Genomic DNA, 22,728 nt, shown 5'->3' on the forward strand with positions numbered 1-22,728 from the left:
TTCTCCAGTTGTATCAATCCTACTTTATGGTTCCCAAATTTCTCACTCATAGTGCTTGGGATTGGAGAGCAGCTCCTCAATGGCTTCATGTGAGGGTGGAGGGAGGAGTGGATACATGTAGGGTTGAGATTAAATTTCTGGGGGAAACAGGATTATGGCCTCCAAGTGAGATGGCCAGGCTCCAGTGGGGGGTATCAACTGGTGAGCTCCTTAATTGGGTTTTCATTTCCAGAGCAGCAGGCTACTACTGAAAAATCAAAAGCCAAACTACTTTTTATTCTAGCATAGGGCTTCAAAATGGGTCTTAGTTCATAAAAGCTTATACTAGAGCAGAACGGTCTCCACCTCACCGATCATTTATGGGCCACCATGAGCTTAGTTTCAGATTTACTACACTACTGGGAGATTTGATGTTTGTTCAGTGTTTGTAATTGATGACAAATAATTGATGACAAATATATGCTGTATCTCAGCAATGAACACCACATTAAGAACATAGACACTGTGCATTTAAACTTTTTATTTTATTAAAATTGAGTAATGCACAGCACATGCAGTGCTAGCATCTAAACTAATACAATAAGCAATTACTAAACCTACAGTGACTTGAAGTTCAAATCTTTACACTCAGCAAGTTTAAATCCATTCTTTGCATATGATTGAATCCTTATCTGAACTGAAGAATATTGCTGGCTGTAAAACTTGCTAAAATGCTATTGCTGAATGTACAAGTCACTGATTATGCCAATACAACAAAGATAACCACATGTTTTGAGGATTGCAATGTGCCAGACATTCACTGAAAAAAACCACACAACTAAACAAAAACTCACGCAACAAACATATGAGAATCTGGACACTTCACATCAGTGTTTTGAAGTGTTTCATTAATATCTTAAGACAAGTGTATCAAAACCTTGGCATGTTTAATTTTAAAGTTGCCAATTTTTGTTTTGCTATCAGAAAGTTATGGCTACACTGCCAATGCCGGGTCTGCTTAATTTGACTTAAGAGTTTAATATGACTTAAACATTAAAAGCTCACACTACCCCGAAATATATAATTTCACGCATACGGTGACATTCAACATTCAAGTGCCAGTGTTTTTGTACTGTCTTTTGGTCAAGTTTCTTTAAACTTTCAAAGAATCACTTTTAGGCTTACAAAAATAAATATTTGTCAAAAATGTTCAATAAATATTACACAAAACTAGCAGCAAAAAGTATCTAGAAATCTGTCGTGTGCAAATAGTTTCTTCCCAACCATTATTCCCATGGTCCCAGTTTTAGAATCAAGTTCCTTCCTTAGACAAGCTGCGTTCAGTCTCCCAAGAGACAAAATAAGATTGGAAGTTAAGGACACGCACACAAGACATATAAAATTCTCTGAATGTGCAATAAAAGAAGTATTTTGTAAAAAGTTGTGGGCAAAATGTACAAGGGCCTAAATCTAGACTAATTGAAATAGCACCATAACAAATGACCTCAAATACTGTCAAGTGCACCTACTTAAAAGTTTAGAACAAGGCACAATACACTTGAAAAGATCTATTGCACTTTAGGAGATTTTGCTGTTGTCCTGTGCCACTTAGACTAAAAGTTGGTAATGACTCTCGCCACAGAGGTTAGCTCAGAGAATCGATGTGGCAGAGGCATTTTACTGTTGGAAATACTTATCTTTGGCCAGATTCAGCATAACAGACTAATACAATGGAAACCTATGCAACTAAAACTGACTAAAACTGCACTTGATAGCAGAATTGAAACCTTGTGCAGTTATGTACATTCCAACCTCTGTGATCTCAGAATTTGTTACTCTTCTGGAGCCATTTTACAAGTCTACAGTAAGCCAGTTACACTTCAACGCAGCTTGAACAGAGTAATGTGAATCTGCATTAAAATAAAGCCTGCTGCATAATTCTTCCTGTTCATTCCCCCTTGACCAAAAAACATCAACACTAGCATGCGTTAAGACCAAAAAAATCAGTCAGGCCCTTAAAAAGTGGACCCATCACTGTTGTGGTCAGCCATTCTACCATTTCAATTTTATATGGCAGGCAATTTTGAAAAGTCTAAGTAGATGAATTCTCCTAAAAACTATTTCAAGTTCAGACCTTTAAACGTTCCCTGTAATGTTCCACATCGGTTTGGCTAGCTCACATTAATTATCTGCCTAAAACACTGGAACTGCTGTGTTTACTCGCATTAACTTTGAAAACAGTGCTTTTTTGTATGCATGTATCCATACACCACCTTTATCATCATCATGACTGGAATGGCTTATTAAAGACTATCAGGTTCTAAGTACCTATCCAGGATAGAGTGAGCAAATCAACTTTAACTTAGTACAGTTTTGCCACATTAGAAACTAATTCCATTGATATGCTTCAAGGTGTTTTATTTTTCAAATCTCCAAGTATCAAAGCCCTAATGCAGGCCACCGCATAAGTTTTTTGTAGTATTTAGTGGATGAATCAATGATTCCTGTAAGTTGTATCACACCTGCGTGCCAAGGTTTGATTTTTTTAAAGCCCAAGTTCAGAAATTTTGTCAAAACGATTGATAATCTTGGGCATTACTGAGCCAACAGGACATCAAAATAAAAAGTTGTCTAAAGTTAAAGGCACAGTACATTAACAAATGATCCTCAGTCACAAAATTATAAATACAGTCCGGGAGTGGGGGGCAGGTGGGGGAGTTAATCCTGACTACAATGGAGTCTTTAAACCTTCTTCGAAGTAGGGCTTCTGTTCCTTTGTTTCTTGTTGTGACCTTGAGCTCCCTTAAAAAAAATTCAGTGGAGAATCACAGCTGGTAATGTACTGCGAGTTCTTGAAGCTACACAAGGTATAGTCTGGCTAAGTTACATGTGGTTTCCATATTAGCTTGTTTGGTAAGCATCTGCAGCAAGCAGATCAGTTGCCCCACCAGTCTACCCCCTGAGAGTTATAGTTTCCTCCATATCCATCACTGTTATAGAAGCCGCCATAGCCACCTATTAAAACAAAAGCCATGAAAATTAATGTTCAGGAAAATTCAACTGTATAGGAAACCAAATTACTTCTACTGTTTGCTGTCTAATGAATGACTTCCCCAATCTTCATTCTATCGTTAACATGTAAGAAAGCTCACCTCCAAACCCTCTGCTGCCTCCTCCTCCATGGCCACCACCGCCACCACTGCGAGAACTACTTGGTCGGCTACTACCAAAACTACTGCCAGCAGTACTGCTGCTTGTTCGATAGTCTCTGGCACCAAACCCTCCGCTGAAACGGCTGCAAGAGAAAAAGAGAAGAACAGTGTTAGTAGTGTCTGAAAGGTAATTTTTCCTTGTGGTGGTCATTTATATTAGCTTAACTCTGCAGTCATTTCCCCAGATGTTCTATCAAACGAGTTACTGCACCTTTCAAGCCATCAAAAATGTTAAGTAGCCATAAGACTAAGGGCCATGTTCTTTCATTTTTTATTTTGTCAAATTTCTACCCCGCCCTCCCAACCAAGGCTGGCTCAGGGCGGCTTACATAAAATGGCACATAAAAGTACAATAAAAACAGTTGAAACACTTAAAACAATACTACGATTAATTGATGACATAGTAAGGGCTAGTATTATTGTCCTTGATTGTCATTAATTCAGCGGTGGCTGCCATACTCAGTTCGCTCTTCAGATAATCGGCTCTCAGATCTTCTTCAGATGTCTTTCAGGTTGAGTGACACAGGCTTTCTATTCTACTGCTGTTAGCTGTTAATGATATTTGGCAGTGGTGGTGGCTCCCAAACACCTGGTGGAAGAGCTCCGTTTTACAGGCCCTGTGGAACTGAGAGAGGTCCCACAGGTCCCCTCTCTACTGGGAGCTCATTCCACCAGAATGGAGCCACCACCGAGAAAGCCCTGGCCCTGGTTTTTGCCAGCCTGGCCTCCTTAAAACTCAGGCCGGCCAGCTGGTTCTGGTCCCCTGAATGCAGTGCTCTCCGGGGAACATGGGGGGAAAGGCGGTCCCTCAGATATGTAGGTCCCTGGCCATAAAGGGTTTGCTTTAAAGGTCAAAACCAGCACCTTGAAACGAATTCAGTATGATACTGGCAGTCAGAGCAATGCCTTTAGGACCGGCTGGATGTGCTCCCGAGTTGGGAGTCCCATCAACAGCCTGTCAGCAGCATTCTACACCAGCTGCAGCTTCCAGATTTGAGGTAAGGGCAGCCCCATGTTTAAGAAACATCCCCTATCTATTCAAGAAACTGATTTTATAAAACATAACTGATAACTATACATTTTAAGACCCATGCATAGCCATATATAGACAACTTTACTGCTGAATGTGTGCACCTATGATTGCACTGCAGTTTAAGTTTTAAACCCCCCAAAGAATCAAGTTACCCTTTAGATCGTCCACGACTACTTCCACCCTTGTGATGCTGCTCATATGCCGCGTTTTCTAGCCAAGATGGTACTTCTTGCTTAGCTTCAACAAGTAGATCTAGTAAGTCCTTCGTAATATTTATGTTCCTTTCATTGAAGAATGATGTGGCAAGACCTGAAGGATGATACAAACAGAATTTTGTTCTTTGTGAATATATGTCTGTCTCCAGCCTCCCCCCCCCCCAAATTCTCTTTTTTAAAGTCAAAGGCTTTTCAGGTTTAAGGCAAATGGGCAACAACTAATCTACATCAATTTTAAAAGCTATTTTCCCCAAAACATTTAAATTTAATTACATTTGTGCACATTGTTCTAGAAATCTGAGTCCAGAGGTTTTGGGGCACCACCTTGTGATAAAGTAGCTTCCATAAGAAAGGTAACATTTCTGGAAATTTGAGCCATATCAAATGGGAGAACTCAGGTTTCTACAAAAAAATGTTAATATTGCATATATTCTCTTTCAAGCTCCAAAACTAAACTCAATTTACTGTTTTAACACATTTACTAAACTATGCCCGAGTCTCACCTCCAACATTCTAAACAGTTTGCTGTTCCTCTCCCCCCCCATAGCCAGTCAGAACATAGAAAATTTGCATATGTGGCTTGATTGGCCTTTGCCTCTAACATTCTAAACAGTTTGCTGTTGCTGTTCTGAGGTAAAATGTGTTCTGAGGTACCCTTAGTGCCTGTTGGGAGAAACCATTGTTGCCAATCTCCAGGTGAGGGCTGAAGACCACTCAGAATTACAACTGCTTTCCAGATGGCAGAGATCAGTTCCCCTGGAGAAAATGGACTCTGTGCCCTTATATCCTGCTGAGATGGCCCCTGTATGACAGCCAATGTGATGTAGCAAGTCAGGGCTTCAGAGCACGGTAGAGGCTGCAGGTGAGGGTGTGTGTGTAGAAAGCTGAAAAGTGAGTGGGAAATAAAGGTTGATTGGCTGGGAAGGAGATAGGGTTGCCAACTCCAGGTGGGAAATTCCAGGAGATTTGAGGGGTGGAGCCTGGAGAGGGTGAGGTTTCAGGTGTGGGACCTCAGACAGGTACAATGCCAGACTCCACCCTCCAAACCAGCCATTCCCTCATGGGGAACCATTGTTGCCAAACTCCAGGTAATGGCTGGAGATCACTCAAAATTACAACTGTTCTTCAGGTAGCAGAGATCAGTTCCTTTGGAGAAAATGGTGGACTCTGTGTCATGCCCTGCTGAGGTTGCCACAGCAAATTGACACTGAGTGCCCAAGGCTGGGGCACTCTCCCAGAGCCTCTTTCTAGAGCTCGTATTTATTTCCACAACAGGCCTTATTCCTAGTGCAACCATATTACCCAGTAGAAATTAGCCTTGTAAGTCACAATGGGGCTACCAATATATCTGGTACAGACTTCTATTTGTAATATTTAACACACTAAACTCTGTGTATCTGAATATTAGACACATAAGAATAAAAGTCACATTTAAACACACTCTTGAAAATACACTATACAAGTCCATGGCGCACACAGGAATTTACATAAAAAACCTTCCTATTACAAATCTCACGAGTAAGACTGAATCTTTTAAAAGCATTTTACTCATAGAGCGTTTTTCATAGGAGTTCAGAGCTGCACATTCAATTTTTCCAAAGGAAAAACTAGAAGAATCCTGAGGGGGGGGGGGGATTTTCCTCTGAATTTCCCATTTCCTGCAGACCTTTGTACCTCGAGTTTTGATCTTTGATAGAGGCTCTTCCTGCTGCAAAGCTTGGGGGGGGGGGGCGGAGGGGGGGCGGCGAATAGCAAGCTATAATTTTGAGGGCTGTAGAGCTCTGCCCAAGAATAAAATCCACATTACTTAATAGGTCAAAATTCAGGCTGGATACTTGAAGTCTTGGGGTTACATGAACAGTATCTTACCAAGGTTCCCAACACGCCCTGTACGGCCAATGCGATGAACATATTCTTCTATGTCACTTGGCAAATCGAAGTTGATGACATGTTTTACATTTGAAATATCCAGGCCTCTTGCAGCTACCTAATGAAGAGAAACCAGAAGTGCACAGATTACAACTTGTTCATTTCATTTTGCCAATGTGCATTTTTCAACTAAAGCTGTACTTACTGCAGTCGCAACCAAGATGGGACTTCTGCCCGAACGGAACTGGTGTAATGCTTCTTCTCTGTCTCGCTGGGAGCGATCACCATGGATACTTGTACAAGCATATCCTTCATGGTACAGGAAATCTTCCAGGGCGTCAGCCCCCTTTTTAGTTTCCACAAACACCAGAGTCAAGGAATCTTTGCCTATATAATCAAAGAATGCTTTCAGCACAGAGCCACATAGGTAGATATAGCACCACCAAGTGGTGAAAATTATGGTTGCAATTCACAACAACTTAATACTAGTCAAGCTAGCTGCATGCAGATTTAAATAAAATATTCAAAGATAGGAGAAAACAGGGAGGAAAAGTCTGAAGCTTTTCCTCCACCTAACATAGATTCTCATTACCTGAGCCATTAGAGTTGTGTTGGAATTCTCCCAAACAGTCTTTACCTGTGGCATTTAGGAGGTCAAGCAGAAATGACCGTTTGTCTGACTCTTCCACCCACACTACTTTCTGTGTGATGTTCTCAGATGTAGAGCCAACTCTGCCAACAGCCAGAAAGATATATTCTTCTAAGAAGTCACGAGCAAGCATCTAAAAGAAGAATACTTGGTTCAGTATTAAAGCCAGGCCTCGGTTGGGGCCGGAGCTCGCCGGTATGGAGCTCTAGGAGTGAAGCGGGGGGGGGGGAACCATGACCAAGCCCCGCCCCCTGCAGCCCTCAGTCAACACAAGGAGCCAGAAGAAGAAAGGTAAGCTGCCTGCCTCTTGTCCAATCACCAGTTTCTTAGGGCTGCATGGAGGCGCGGGAGGCGCGGGTGACCCGGCCTCCTGCCCCATCCCCAGCTTCCTCCGGAGCTGCCGCCCTTGCCTTTCTCTGCTCGCCCGCAGACAGACGGGCAGAGAAAGCCCTCCGGAGCAAGGGCCGAGGCGGATGGGCAGGGAAAGGCCTGCAGAGGCGCCCCCCATCATTCCCCGTGTGTGTGTGAATTCCTCTGGGTTCTCTCTTCCCCTTCTCTCTCTCTCTGTGTCTGTCTCTCTGCTCCTCTCTCTGTGTGTGTGTGTGTCTGCCCCTTTGTGTGTCTGTCTGTTTCTCTCTCTCTCTGCCCCTTCTGTGTGCTTGAGTCCCTGGCTGCCTGCCCTCAGCCGGGCCTGCAGAAGCAGGAAGCAGCACATGCTGTTTTCTCTTTCAACCACCACTTCCACCAGCAAAAAGGCAGGTAAGCTGGTGGGGTGGTACGGGCTTGATCGGGTGGGTGAGGTGCGAGTGGCCTGGCTGGTGTGTGTGTGAAGGCGGGGCGGGGGGGGGAGGAGGCCATTGGTGCCCTTCTCCTCTGCAGCCTGGCTCAGCAGCCCTCGATGGTCTGCTCTGGCTGGCACAGTCGGGGAGGCGGGCTGGCATGTGTGTGGGTGAAGGCGGCGGAGTGGGGGGTGGGGAAGCCGTCGGTGCCCTCCTTCTCCTCCACAGCTCAGCTCAGCAGCCCTTGATGGTCTGCTTCAGCTGGCGCTGTCAGGGAGGCAGTGTGTGTGAGAGAAGGGGAGGGGGAGGCAGGAAGAGAAGGGAAGCCCAGAATCAGAAGGTGTGTGCCCCCAGACTCCCCTCAGAGCTTCTGTCGCGGGCTTGTTTGGAAAGCTAGGGGATGTTGACACCTGAGCGGGCCCGGTGCGCCTCCCTCCCCTCCATAAAGACCAATTGTGTTGTCCCATTTAGCAAGTCAGCATGAAAGGGCGTGGAGTTGGCCGGCTGGCAGGATCGGGCTGCGGTGTCTCTGATCAAGTTTGATTGGCACAGCTTCCCTGCCTTCTGTTTACTAAGCCCGCCCGGAGATCAGGTTTCTGTTTCTCCTCTCTTGTCACCGCCTCCTCCTCTGCAGCCTCGCAGGCAGGAAGAGAGTCCATCCTCTGGTAATCTGCAGCTGGCATTGGAGGATCTTGGGAGGGGAAGGCAAGGTGACCTTAAATCCAGAGAAAGTTGCTTGCTCGTCTTTGCAAACGGCATTTTAACGTATCTGTGTGGTTGGAATTTTCCCCCCCCCCTCCTCCCACCGGTCTTTAGTAGGGCTTGATGAGGCTTGTCACCAATGCTCCCTCTAAGCTGCAAATTCTACTTTGTGAGCTACTGACATTAAAGTTGTGAGCAAGTGATTTGGCTGCTGCATAGACTAGTTTCCTGTGGAACTAGCTCACACTAACTCAGTTTAGAGGGAGCATTGTTTGCTTCTGAAAGCTTCTGCCCTCTGTCAGCTGTGAGCAATTCATTATGGTGATGCGATGTTTCTTTTGGCCTTTGTTAGCTCTGGCTCTTTATTAGCTCTGGTCTTCCTTTCCCCAGGAAAGTTTGGCAAGGAAGCCATAATCCAGGCAAACTGTTGAATAAAAAGTAGTCTTTCTAGGGCATCAGTTGGAGCCTTTATAGGGTTAAAAATATGATAAGAGGAAAAAGAGAGCTGGAATTCTGCCATCTTAGCAAATCTTCCTGTTTCAAGGGGCAGAGGAGATTTGTATATGAAGCAATGATTCCTGAATATCAAATACTCTGATACTAAGTACCTTGAATGGAAATGTTAAGGTTGCCAACTGTCTGTCGTCCCCCCCCCACATAATTTATCCACTTTCAAGATTTCTTCATGGTGTAAGAAGTTCTGCAGAGAAACGTTTATCCTGTGTCTAGATGCTTTAGGCCCCGGTCACACAGCAAAGTTGCTGCGGGAGAGGCACGGATGGTGGGCAGATTATCCGGGTGGGATTACACCTCAACATCTGGGAAGTGGAGCGCACCCGTGGCTTATCGCCGATAATGCGCCTTAAAACTAGTACCTTCAAGGTACTAGTAAACGTTTGCCACGGGCTGCCTCCAGACGCCAGTGGTGTGATCGCGCCGGTGCGCGGCATGTCCCTTGCCTACCCGCCGGTGCCAAGGGAAGGACCCGTGGCGTAATCGCTGATCAAACTGCGCCAGGGCAATTAGCCACACACACCACCACCACCACCCGCGATATCCGGCCCGTGTGAAAGTTTTATCGTGTCTCAGTCTGTAAAGCAGTTGTAGCAAGACAGAAGAGCATTGCTAGGGTGAAAAACACTCTAAGAAGCCCTACAGAAGTCCATAGGTTTTAGAGGTATGTGATAGGCTGCTTGGGATATACACTCCAATGCAACTGATGAAGTGAGCACCAACTCCCGAAAAATTATGCTGGAATGATATTTGTTGCTCTTTAAGTTGGCATGCAGTCTCCAGAAGGCTGTTCCATAAGACAGGAGCAAGAGCCCCCAAAGCCCAGATTGTTCCACCTCATAGTTCTCTACCCTGAGGGAGAAACAGTGTAAGGAGTGCTGGGTGAACCGAAGTTGGCTCATACTAGGAAAGCTTGTGAACAGAGACTCCTGCAGATCTGTTTTGTTTTCTTTTAAAATAGCCTAATTGATTTGCAGTTAAAGGATGGGGCTTAGGTATGAAAGCCCAAACTAAAGGGGATGTGGTTTAAGATTCTCTTTGCTTCTCCTATGATTGCTGTTCCTCCATTCTCCTTTTACCTTCCACCGTACTATCTATGTGCAGTTTCTATGCCTTTCCCCTCGTCTATCCTATTACTTTGTCACCCACTTTACATTCTTTACAAAATGCCAGATTGCTTGTAAATCAGATCTGCAAGTAAACAGATTAAGAAGCAAAAGGTGGGGGTGTGGCTGGATTACCACACTTCTGGTAACATGGGGTGTGGCCTAATATGCCTTTCCCACTCTCTTTCCTCCGCAGTTGCCTTTCACCTGAGCCCATGGTAGCCAGGAAGTTCCATCTCTGTGCTCTCATGCAGGCGTGGGCTGGTTGTGCGAATTCCCCCCCCTATATCCAGGCAAGCATGAGGTTCCTACCAATGTTGCATAAATTTATTTTGCCACAGTGAATAATGGGTGATGGGGGAAAATTTCATTCTGACAAGGCTGAATTCAAATTTTGGTATTTGTACTGTGTAGAAAGCAACCCCAATCCTTTATTCCAAGATTATTGGCATCCAGTGAGATTTCATGCCATCCATGCTGGTTCATTGTCTATAGAACCAACATCACCACCCCATATCTTATCTGTTTGGGGCTCCCCGCCAGTCTTTTCCAGCACCATATGGCTTACGGCAAACGGGTCACTCATGCCTCTCTTTCTGCTGTGCCTAGAAAGGTGCCAGCCCCCTTTTCTCTTTCTGCCTCCCCCCTGCAATTTCTTTTCTGCCTCTCGTTGCCCACAGAGGATAACACTTTGCCCATCTGGCAAAGGAAGCTCTGACCAGCAAAAAGTTGCTGCCCCAGTGAAAATTAGGAAACTGAATTTTTATTTTTTGGAATTTGTCCTAATAAAAGCTGTGGTTCCATAGGACTTTCAGATGCTTTTGTAGCAGACTAATCTGGTTACTAGCTGGAGGTTTTCTTAGAGTGATCTGTATTTTCATGGTTGTAGGTAGCTTCCCTGCAAGAGCAAAGTAAACCTGAAGTTTCTTTAGTCAAAAAGTGTAAAGCTGGCTCGCCAGCTGAGTTGGGAAATACTTGGAGATTTTTGGGGTGGAGCCTGAGCGGTGGGTTTTGCCTTCTGACACACTTCCGGTGATGTCATGGGGGTGTGGCATATGCAAATAAGTTATGCTAATGAGCTCCTGCACCTCTTTTTCTACGAAAAGACCCCTGATTAAAGCTACCAATATTATATAAGAATTAATCAGCAAAAACCTTTGAGGATACGTACAAAAACTTTGAACACACATTTGAGTTCACACAGTATTCAAGAAAAATAAATTACTGCTTAACTTTGAAACTGCTACCTCTGTTCAACCACCTGAATAATCTGCTGACTTGTGCCATCAGTTTGGCTACAATACAATCATTGACACTATCTCAAACAAGTTGGTGAAAGATTACCTGGATTTCCTTTGGAAAGGTAGCACTGAACATCATGGTTTGACGGACACCCTTTGGTGGCATAGTATCTTGCTCAACAATACGACGAATTTGAGGTTCAAACCCCATGTCAAGCATACGATCAGCTTCATCCAATACCAAGTACCTGGAGAGCATTAAAAAAGATATCAACATATAAAGCAGTATTTATACATTCTGACCCATACTGCCAAAGACTTAGATATGGGCAAGTATTATCATACAAGATGTGGAGCTGTTACACCTACTTGCAGAAGTCTAGTCCAATTTTTCCTCTCTCCATCATATCTACAAGACGTCCTGGAGTTGCTACAAGTAAGTGGCAACCACGCTCCAAGTCACGTATCTGTTGGCCAATGTCAGCACCACCATAGACAACACAAGGGCGAACTTTGGAACGATATGCAAACTGTGGAAACAAAGCAAACTTTTTTAGATTCTAAGATGTCCAAATATTATGCTGGCCAAACTTGCAAAAGCACATGTGATTACCTTCCTGGCTTCTTCATATATCTGTACTGCCAATTCTCTTGTAGGAGCCAAAACTAGTGAGATTGGGTATTGCTTACGACGTCCATATCTTCCATTTTCCTGAAACATTTAATACCCATCACCACCGGGAAATCAAGGTAATACTTCATGCAAATCACATTTCTACCCTACTATCCCAAGGAGCTTTGGAGATTCTCATATGGTTTCCAAGTGATACCTGACCACAAGCAGTAATGCTACCTAGTATAACTATGAACCATTCTCAGATGCTGCTGCCATCACATCCCACTTAACAAAATGGTTCCTCTTAGAAGACTTAAGGGTGCAGTCCTTGCATTTGTTCACAAATCATGGTTCACTCTACCAGTTCACTTCCATACTGTTTCCACTCTACTATACAGATGGCAGTGCATATAGGTCAGATGTATATCTTTATAAGCATTTTACCTCTGCTTTTGATTGTTTTGATGCATGTTTACTGGAGACTGTTGCTTTTATTGGTTTTAAAATGTGATTATTATTGTTTTAACTTGTTAGCCACCTTAGTGACCCCCTTGGGAGGGCAAAAAGGCAGGATTTAAATTTCATAAAATAAAATAAATACTATGCTGTCAAAGTACGAAGTTGCTGTCTGAAAACTATGGAGTCCAGAATCCCAAAGATAGGCCTCAGGCACCAACATCAGCCATATTTGTGTTCATCAATTAGGAGGAAGGTATTCTGACCAAAATCTTACCTTCATCGCTCTCAAGGCATCACCTGGGCCATCTGTATAGATCTGACTCAGGATAGGCAGAAGAAATGCAGCTGTTTTCCCAGACCCTAGAAGGAAGGTGCATGTTTCACTGTTGGTGATCGCACACTTCAGATTTTTAAAACCATTTTCAGTATTACTCTTCCACAGTAAAGACAGGATGGCTGTCCTATTAAGGTAACTCACTTTAAACTTAACCTGAATGTTTTATCTATTTGCTGTCCTGTAAAGACACTACCATGGTACAATTGCCTTCAATTTTCTAGGATAATTGCCAATTACAAAATGGGCCACCACCCCCCAAAAAACAACCCACAATAGTTACATATACAGCACTCAGAAAAGTGATTTAAAGACAGTACTTTCAAATCTATAAATATACTCAGAATTTAACCCCCATCACTGTTCTTTCATGAGAACTAGTTTCTGGTTAATTTCATTCTTCTTCACTGGAACATGTACAGCTAATAAAACATCCTAGGAGTTCTTAAGCAGTATATTCCAACACAGACTAGTAGAGACATACCTGTCTGGGCACAAGCCATCAAATCTCTCTTCTCTTTGATGATAGGGATAGCATATTTCTGCACTGGAGTAGGTCGAGTGTAGCGGGTAAGATCAATGTTCCCCATGATAATTTCCCCCATGTCAACATCACTGAACTACAAGTATTTGAAATTGTTAAGAGGGACAGGTGTTATGACACACTCACATAATGCAGTTTGTTCTGCTGTGCTGCTAGGACTTTCAAGTATAGTATCGAGTACCTACTAGTTCTAAAAATACAGCAGAGACCTGGCGCAAAGGCATGCTGCACACTATGTATCATAGATACAGACTCCAGTAATTAACAATCTATGCATAGCGTAAAAAATTGCAACTGTATACAACAGCAGCCAGGGGCCTACCTATAAGCACACCTGCAACAGACCGAAAGGTTTTCTGTGTTCTTTTATCAAAACCAGCAATATTTGAGTTGTATTGTAGTGGTACGTTGGCAGCTTAACATCCTCTATTAAGTTTCGTTTTTCATGATCTTAAGTGATTCAGGTGGCAGAGGCAACAATTCCACATACCTGAACTCTGATCCAAGCAGGCATTTGTCAACAAGGTAAGTGGAACTCCATGAGCTGACTTTCAATTCCCTCTGCAGCCCACTGTACTCTTAAAATACTGCTCCTGATGACTCATGTGTTACAATAAGGCAGTGGTGGTGAACCTATGGCACGGGTGCCAGAGGTGGCACTCAGAGCCCTCTCTGTGGGCACACGTGCCATCACCCCAGCCAGGCCAAGACTATCACTAAAGTGCCTAATTCTCTGCCAAATAATTTTAAGTAAATGAAAGCATTTGGAATTGCTTTCCTTACTTTGTTTGGATCATCTTAAGTTAATGTATGGGTTTTTTCCCCTAAAGTAAAACCTCAGAATTTAGGTTAAATTGCCCTGTTGGCACTTTGCGATAAATAATTGGGTTTTGGGTCGCAGTTTGGGCACTCGGTCTCTAAAAAGTTCACCATCACTGCACTAAGGTCTGTAGATGGTCTGAAAAAAGATGGCCCGTTTCTGCTGGCAAATGACTGTTTTGGATGCAACCTATTGACCTGGACAATACATCATGCAAGTGGGTTTAACACCCTCCCACACTGCAGAAGTCACCTGTGCTTCCAGAGACCCACTGACCTAAGTTGCACAACTGGCAAGAAGAGTCAGGAAAGCTCCCCTGCATTTAAGACCGCTGTGCTAGCACTAAACAAACACAGTAGGAGAGAACGCTAGGCCTCAGTTCTCTACTGATCTACCACTTCATGAAGCAACCTAAGTAGAAGTTTTGTGCCACTGGCCTTAACAAATTGTTTCAAAGGCTTGCCCTAATAAGACTTCTCAGCTTTTTTAACATGCTGCCACTTCCAACTCATTTGCTGGAACTATATTTTTCATCCATAATAGCTCCTTTTCCCTTCTCACACCCTGACACTGCTGCCGAGTACCAGGCAATCAGCCTGATTAAAGTCAGACCATAGTGAGTTTCTACAAGTCCACGTTACCACAAGCCTAGAATACAGGCATTTTTACCCAGGTCTGGAAGACTCCAGGTAAACAGAAAAAACGGACTTCTCCATTCTCACAAGTGAAGGGAGTGGATGAACTGAACACTGCCTGATATTGCCATGAATCTGAGACAGAGCTATCAAAAAATCCTTTGGTCTACTAGTTTACAGTTAGACTGACTGGATTTAAGGAATAAACCTTATATTGGAAGAAAAAGTACACTCCCCAAAAGTTTATCACAGATGTCCACACTCCTCTGTACAGTCAAAATATACAAACTACTGCAGCACAATTAAAAACAAACAGTTACCCTACCTATTTTTATAATTGAAGAACCAAGAGAAATTAGAAGACTAGAACAGGTATTCTGCTAGAGGTAAGTAACCTCTATTGCTATTTGTTATCAGATTTAAAGAAGCCATGCACCAGCAGAAAAGCTTTCACCACCAACTCCTGTTCTAATCCCTATATTACATCCAAGAACAGGAGGATACAAAGTAAGTTTTCTGGAGCCCAAGTTACACAAATGTTACTTCCTATTTGTACTCTATTTAAACTAAATCCAGGTTTTACCAAAGGAATACTTACACTTTCAATGTGTGGAGGGCAGTTGCTGCCTGTTGCCTCAACTGGAATGTCATCATATTTTTCAAAGTTAATGCCAGTGTTCCCACCAGAGAAGAGCTCCCTAGAGTAGAGATAGCAACACAGTATTACAAAGCATTAAGCATATGACTTCAACCAATTACAAAATGACAAAGGTTAATACTCACTGTTCCATACGTTCACTTGGCGCACATGGTTTGGACCAGTCATCTTCATCACATTTATCAGACCAACGACTGTTCCCACTGCCGCGATCAAATCTTCCAAAGCCGCTTCTATCACCACCACGACTACTGATGCCATCAAATTCACTGCCTCTTCCACGTTCTTCAAACCTAATCACATGAAATTCAGGGTTTAAGGTTCTTCTTACACAGCAGTTTTCCATAAGGTACTGCAACCTCAAACATTCATTGGCATAGTTAAGACTATTTGCCTTAATTCCACAACCCTCCATTTTTAGAGTCTCAAGTTCTAAGGCAAATACCTATATTTGAGGTATTAGAAAAGAATTAACAGTTCAGTAGCACCTAAAAGACTAACAAAAATTTGTGGTAGGGTATGAGCATCACTGCTCACTTCAGATATACTTGAAGTATGTGCAGAATGTCAATGAAATGGTACATTGGACCTACCTGAAGGTTCTTTCTCTTCAGTGGGTGAGAAGTCATCCAGTAACTGGTTAGGTCACGCCTCTGCTCGCTCGATAGGCTATGCAAATTTCTTTTGTTGCATGGCTCCTATTGGAGTGGCCCTGGCTGACCTCTCCAGTCATGTCCAAGCCCTTCCGTGGATCGCTCGTTCTATGTGTTCCTCGCCATCCACGCAGTGTATGTTTTTATTCCGTTGCTTGCCACCCTGGCCCTTTTTGTAGCCTGTGTTTGGGTGGGATGTGGATGACTTCTCCCCCACTGAAGAGAAAGAACCTTCAGGTAGGTCCAATGTACCATTCTCCTTCAGTGGGGGGGAGTCATCCAGTAACTGGTTAGCTGTACCCAAGCTATTTTCCCTGGGTGGGAGCTAGGTATTATTTTTATGTTTTTACCACTTGCTGCAAAACTCTTCTGCCAAATGCCGCTTCAGCTGATGCGGCTTGGTCCATATCCTGTAATGTCTCATGAACGTGGAGAATGACACCCAGGTGGCAGCTCTGCATATCTCCTCAACTGTGGCTCGTGTGGAAAAGGCCGCGGTTGCTGCTGCTGCCCTTGTGGAGTGTGCTGTAAGCCCGCCTGGTGGCGTAGAGCCTTGTGCCTCGTAGGCCTTGGTAATACACTGCCGGATCCAGTAGGCAACAGTGGTTTTTGATGCCTTTCTCCCCTGATTTGGGGTCCCATAAGTTACAAACAGGGCATCGGACCGGCGGAAGGCGGCCTTCCATGATAGAAGTTCTGTTGATTTAATCGGCTCAAATGGAGGCTTTGTTAAGGCGTTCAATACCTTGTGAAGGCTCCAAGTAGGAAATCTGTGTCTTACAGAAGCCAGCTGGCTTCCTTCCCGCAGGAACTGTTTAAAATAACTGCTGGATGATATCTTCCTACGAGTCTTGCCGCCTAGGCATGCTTGTATGGCTGCCACCTGGCGCTTCAGCGTGTTTGGCTGAAATCCCTACATCTGGCCCTCGGCCAGAAACAAAATGACGTCCTTGTCCGTGGCCCGCATAGGTTGTACGCCCATAGCCGCTAACCATTGTACGAACGTCCTCCATGTATGGCTGTAAATGCGCATTGTAGATGGCCGTCTTGCCTGTAGCATGACTTCAACCACCTCCCGGGGAAACCCTATGCTGGTCAGTTGGGTACATTCAATTTCCATGCAGTCAGTTGTAGCCATGTTGGGTCCGGATGAAGAATGGGCCCTTGGTGTAGTATATCTGGTCTCTGGGGTAGTGTCCATGGTCTCTCTGTGGAAAATTGTACCAGCTCCAAGAACCATGGCCGTCTCAGCCACCAATACCACTGTGGCCCTCTCCATTCTGATTCTGCTGATCACCGCTCCTAGGAGGACTGTCAGCAGGAAGGTGTACAGAAGACCTTTTGGCCAAGGGTGAGATAGTGCGTCGATGCCCTCTGCTCCCAAGTCGGGATAGGAACCGTTTGACTTGGCGGTTCCTGGAGTTCGCAAGGAGATCCATAATGGGCATTCTGAATTATTGTGCGATCTGGGCAAAGACATCCTTGTTCAGTGCCCATTCGCCCGGGTTCAGGTCCTCCCTGCTTAACCAGTATGCCTGTTCGTTGAACAGGCCTTTTAGGTGTTCTGCCTGGAGACTTAAGGAGTATCGTTCTGCCCATTGCAGCAGAATCCTCGCCTCCGCGAATAGGGACTTCGACCTGGTTCTCCCTTGTCGGTTGATGTGTGCCTTTGTGGACATATCGTCTGTGCGCACTAGTAGGTGCCGGTTTTGCACGTGCTGTTGGAAGACCCTCATTGCCAGGGTGAACGCCCTGAGCTCGAGCCAATTGATGCTGTGAGAGGCTTCTCGTGGGGACCATTTGCCTTGCGTGATGTGCTGACCGCAATGCGTGCCCCAGCCCCTCTTGCTGGCGTCTGTTGTTATCACAAGTCGCTGAGGCCTTAGGAAGGAGATTGTCTTGCTCAGGTTAGATTGTCGCGTCCACCATAGCAGTTCTCTCCGAAGCTCGCCCGATATTCGTATCGGAACGTGTCTTTCTGGCGATGTCCTGTTGGAATAGTAGCAGCGTCCACTGTAGTGATCTGGCGTGTAGCCGCACCCACGGGATCAGGTCGATCGTGGAGATCATGAGACCTTGCAGCGCAGCCAGCTGCATTAGGTCGGCCCGGCTCCTGGCCCTGATTGTCGTCACCAAGGCCCGAATTTTGTTCTGTTTATCCACTTGTAGGGACACAAGTGTTCAGTCTCATGCCCAGGTGTATGATGTCCTGTGTGGGTTGCAATTGGCTCTTCTCGTTGATGATGAAGCCATGCGCAGTCAGGAACTCCCTCACCCTCCATATATCGGGGGCTGCTGTCTCGTAGTATGCTGCCCGTAGAAGGGCATCGTCCAGATAAGGATGAATGTGTAGTCCTTCCATGCGCAAGGTCGCCACCAGAGCCACCATGACCTTGGTGAATACCCTGGGTGCCGAAGAGAGGCCAAAGGGCAGGGCCGTATACGGGAAATGCTGGTCCCCAAGGCAGAAGCGCAGAAACTGTCTGGAGGCAGGATGCATTAGGATATGCAGGTAGGCCTCCTTGAGGTCCATGGAAGTCATGAAGTCCCCCTTGCTGTAAAATCTGTAGGATGTGGCGTAGGGTTTCCATCCGGAATTTTTTCCTTGTCACCCATTTGTTGAGTCCTCTCGTAGGTTTAAAACCGCCCTCCATTCTCCGGACTTCTTTGGTACTATGAACAGCACGGAATATATCCCCTTGAAGTGTTCTGCTTCGGGGACTCGTTCCGCAGCCCCGATGTTCTGGAGGTGCCGGATTGCTTCCTGTAGCTTTCTTAAGCGTTCCTTGTTCCTCGGGGCTGGTGATGGCCTGAAACTGTGAGGGGGATTGCCAGTGAGTTCTATTCTGTAGTCCTGTGATATGATCTTCTGCACCCACTGGTCCGTGGTGGTCTGGCTCCAGATCCGCGCAAACTCCTGGAGCCGGCTTCCTATCTTGCAGTCACGCGGATTGCTCTTTTGAGGATGCGGCTTTGTCCATTCTGTAGTTTGCTGTGCTTCTAGCATTTGACCTGGCACCATATCTAAAAGATTTGAAGGGTCTGCTGTCCCGACCGTCTCGGCCCCTTCCCCGGTTGAAGTGGCCCGAAAGGAATGGAACGCCCTGTCCTTGGATTCCCATTCCCACCGGTAACCAGAGGAAGGCATCGCCTTTTTCTTTTCCCTGGTCTCCACCAGTACCCTCTCCAGGTTTGACTCTCCGAAGAGTAGCCTGCCAGAAAATGGGTCCATAGCCAAGTTACTTTTAAATAACGTGTCTACCTTCCAATGCTTGAGCCAGATGTTCCAGCGGATGATAATGTTTGCGGCCTGTGCTCTGGCACAGAACTGGATATTGTCCTGGGATGCGTCTGCAGCGAATTCCGCCGCGCGTTTCATCTTTAGGAGTGACCGCCGCAGCTCCAGGGGGGTAACGTCCGTGTTCTGTATTAGGTTGTCGGCCCAAATGGCTGTGGCTCTGGTAAAGTTGGATAGCGCCGCAGCTGAGCGTATTGCTAAAGAGATAGCTTCATGCGCCTTCCTAAGCGCTGTCTCATTTTGCTTATCCATCGCATCCTTTAAGACGTTTTCCCCGTCTTTAGAAAGAACGGCCCCTGAGTGCATTGCCACCACCGGGGCGTCCACCAAGTGTACCTTTAAGTCTTCCATCGTCTCGTCCGGAAACATATAGAGACGCCTTGCTATTGACTGTAGGGCTGAGCCCCCCCCCTGGGGTAGCCCATACTTCCCTTATCACTTCCTCGAAATAATCTGGGAGCGGCGAAAAGGTTTGTACCTTTACTGGCTTTTTGAACCCTCTTGGGTCTAGCTTTGCCGAGGTGGAAGACCTAGGTTTCTCTGTCACCTCCACTTGGTAGTTGAGTGTGGAGATGACCCTTGTCAGTAGTCGCTAGAAATGTTCCATTTGGAAAAGGCAGGATGAGGTGGGTTTCACCTCTGTCTCATCCCCTGACCACTCTCCCTCCTCCTTTTCAGTGTGTGGTATGGAGGCAATGGATGAAGCCGTCTCCGCCTGCTCAACGCTAAGGCTGCGCAGACGTTGCCTCCCCATTCCCCCACCAGCTAGGAGCCAGCCTAGTCCCGAGGGTGTGGCCTGCTGCTGTTCTCCCTCTGCCTCTGAGGCTTCAGATGCCTCATTTTGGTTAGGGAGCCTGGGTCCTCTCTTTTTTGTGGAGGAGGGATGAGAGCTGGAAGAGGAACTGGAGCTCGATGAGCGTAGTCTCCGCCTCCTCCTGTGGCCCCTGGTGTAGCCTATACCCCGCTCTCCCTCCCTTCCTGCCTGAGAGTTCTGTGAGGCGCCCCCTCTGTGTTACCTGCAAGGGGAAATGGGGCGGTGCTCCATGGTCCCCCTAGTACCAGCCACATCCATGGATGGGCCGCAGCCATGGCTGGAGGAACGAAACGGCCCTGGTCGGCTGCACCCGCGAACGCCTGTGTTGACGGAGGTAACGTCGGGGCTGCTGGCAATGGCTGAAAAGCGGCCGGCTGTGCTCCTGTCGCAAGCGCCCAAGGGCCCGGATGGAAGTGAGCCGGCTGCGCGCTCGCTCCCCCCGCCCACGAACTCGCCGGGCTGATGTTCCCCCAAGGGTGAAAGGGGACAGGCTGAGTTGGCCAATCTGGGCCAGGTCTGCTGGGCTGTGCTGGGCCCTGCTCGCTGGGCTGTGGAGCGCCGAAGCCGCTGGGCCCCGCAGGGGCTGGGGGCGCTGTTGGAGTTAGACCGAGGCCGTTGGGCTGTGCCGGGGGCTCATTAGGTGGCCGTGATGGTGATTTGTCGCCACCGGCAGGCTGCGCCGGCGTTTTCCCGGCCGGGACTCCGGGCCTACGTGGGCTCTTCCCCGTGCCCAGCACAAGCGGCGGTTTGGAGCCAGGGACGATCCCGTCCCGCTCGTTCCCCACCGGCCTCCCCCCCGTCTGGATAGACCTCACCCGCTGGGCTTGCTGGCCCCGTGGCTTTCCCGCAGCGTTTTGCCTTCCCGGAGGCTTTGCTGGTCGCTCCGCCAGCCGATCTCGGCGCTGGCTTGATCTTCTTTGCCCGCGGCGGCCCGGATCCCTTGTGCACCGCCATCTTTAGCCACGTGGGGAGGGGGTTCGCCACATGGGGAGGGCGGCTCGATTCCTGGCCGCTGGACGCCTCGGGAGTTTTCGGCCGCTGCTCCCTTTGTTCCGAGCTGGCCAATTCCCGAAGCCTCGGGAGTTTTCGGCCGCTCCTCCCTTCTGTTCCTCCTGGTCCTTGGAGCTGTGGCTGACGTCTGACCTTTCCTCTGGATCCTGGTCTTCCTCGGCTCTGCTGTGCAGAATTTCTTCTGCAGTCCTGGAGCCGAACTTTTTCTGACTTTGTACAGTATTTCCTGCCTACTGTAGTCCTTTTAGCTTGGAGTAGGAGCTCAGTCGTCCTACCGAGCACAGGGGCTATGCAGGAACTGGAGAGGTCAGCCAGGGCCACTCCAATAGGAGCCATGCAACAAAACCTTTCCCATACTGCGCCCTGCTGAAGCCTCCCTCCCCGTTATGAGCACAAAAATCTAATGCAATTATTTCTACATGGATTTGAATTTCAGAAGCTCAATTAGGCTCTTTCAATGAAGTATTCCAACACCCTCAAACTTCTCACACACTGTGTAATACAATAAGTTGGGAGGTGCCAACCTGGCTGTTCTACAGGCTTGAAGTTGACCCAACCCAGTATTTCTACGCAAGGTCCTGGGATACAAGCGGAAATCTTCCAAGCAGAAGTGTGACTACCAGAGCCCACTGAACAGCTGAGGCATTCTGACACCCCCTCCCCAATCAGTTATGTGGGCCATAACGGAGCCAGGTGACATCATGGGACATCCCATTTAGCTCCATTCAAGATCCATCATGGCCCACATGATGTTATGTACTCATGATACAGGGTTAAGAATAAAAATGTTTCCCCTGGCAAGTACAGCTTTTTGAGGAAAAATCTAGATACTAGATTATATGGCACGTAAAACCAGTTTATTTGTTTTAGACATTTATTAAGAACTGAAAGTCTCTGCAAACTACAAAACTGTTGTAGCCACTCAAAGCAGAGGAAGCAGGACAGTAAAGCATTGCTCCCAACAAATTAGATTTTCTCCAGTGTTGTAACACCTAATATCTTTACTTTTAAAGATTTAAACAATCCAAACACATTCAAAACTATAGCACCCCCCACATTAACTCTTGTGCCATGTCTGAAATTAGGCTACATCTTCTCATGTTACTCTCAATCTGAGGAAATGCGAAACTAAGCACCTAACTCAATTTCTAGATATTACACCACTTCTACTTATGTACAGTTCTTTAGAATGAAAAAAGTGTGCTTGTAGTTGTTCAGACACCAACCTTCCCCTTGAGCCATTTCCACGGTCAGCAAAGAAGCCTGATTTTCCTGAACCACGTTCACTTCTTGCACCAAAGCTACTGTATGCATCCTTGTCTCTTCCTGCGTTCCACCCATCAAATCCTAGGAAGAAATATCACTAATTAAAAACTTGTCTAAAGACCTAACAAGTCAACCTGTAAAAACCAAATTGCCTAAAATCCCAGACATCACCATAAAACTTTCTTAGCAACTAAGGAGACAACATCCCCCAAGTGTTTTATTTGCAACACCAACAATCTTCGCACATATTGCACATTTTACTACAAGCAAGACACTAGGAATGTCTATTGTTGATGAGAGTGACACACGGTAAACACCAGAC

The 22,728-nt window shown here is 46.2% G+C and overlaps 1 protein-coding gene across 8 annotated transcripts in view; it reads right to left on the reverse strand.

The window, feature by feature from the left end:
• Positions 1-511: 511 nt before the first annotated feature.
• The window catches only part of DDX3X (DEAD-box helicase 3, X-linked), a 31,236-nt gene continuing 9,019 nt past the window's right edge, over positions 512-22,728 (reverse strand). For 4 of the 8 annotated variants that reach the window (XM_015418474.1, XM_015418476.1, XM_015418473.1 and 1 more), the window contains 14 exons: positions 22,367-22,487; positions 15,490-15,657; positions 15,305-15,404; positions 13,192-13,327; positions 12,648-12,733; positions 11,912-12,010; positions 11,668-11,828; positions 11,402-11,546; positions 6,901-7,090; positions 6,514-6,695; positions 6,309-6,426; positions 4,377-4,533; positions 3,132-3,274; positions 512-2,994 (listed from right to left, as the gene is read on the reverse strand). In XM_015418474.1, coding sequence (XP_015273960.1) covers positions 2,915-2,994; positions 3,132-3,274; positions 4,377-4,533; positions 6,309-6,426; positions 6,514-6,695; positions 6,901-7,090; positions 11,402-11,546; positions 11,668-11,828; positions 11,912-12,010; positions 12,648-12,733; positions 13,192-13,327; positions 15,305-15,404; positions 15,490-15,657; positions 22,367-22,487 — 1,886 coding nt within the window. In that variant the 3' untranslated portion in view covers positions 512-2,914. The remainder of the gene's footprint in view (positions 2,995-3,131; positions 3,275-4,376; positions 4,534-6,308; positions 6,427-6,513; positions 6,696-6,900; positions 7,091-11,401; positions 11,547-11,667; positions 11,829-11,911; positions 12,011-12,647; positions 12,734-13,191; positions 13,328-15,304; positions 15,405-15,489; positions 15,658-22,366; positions 22,488-22,728) is intronic. The other 4 variants (XM_015418475.1, XM_015418480.1, XM_015418479.1 and 1 more) reach the window with 1 other exon arrangement.

Source organism: Gekko japonicus, unplaced genomic scaffold, assembly GCF_001447785.1.
Source record: "Gekko japonicus isolate JY-2015 unplaced genomic scaffold, Gekko_japonicus_V1.1 scaffold202, whole genome shotgun sequence".
NCBI lineage: Eukaryota > Metazoa > Chordata > Lepidosauria > Squamata > Gekkonidae > Gekko > Gekko japonicus.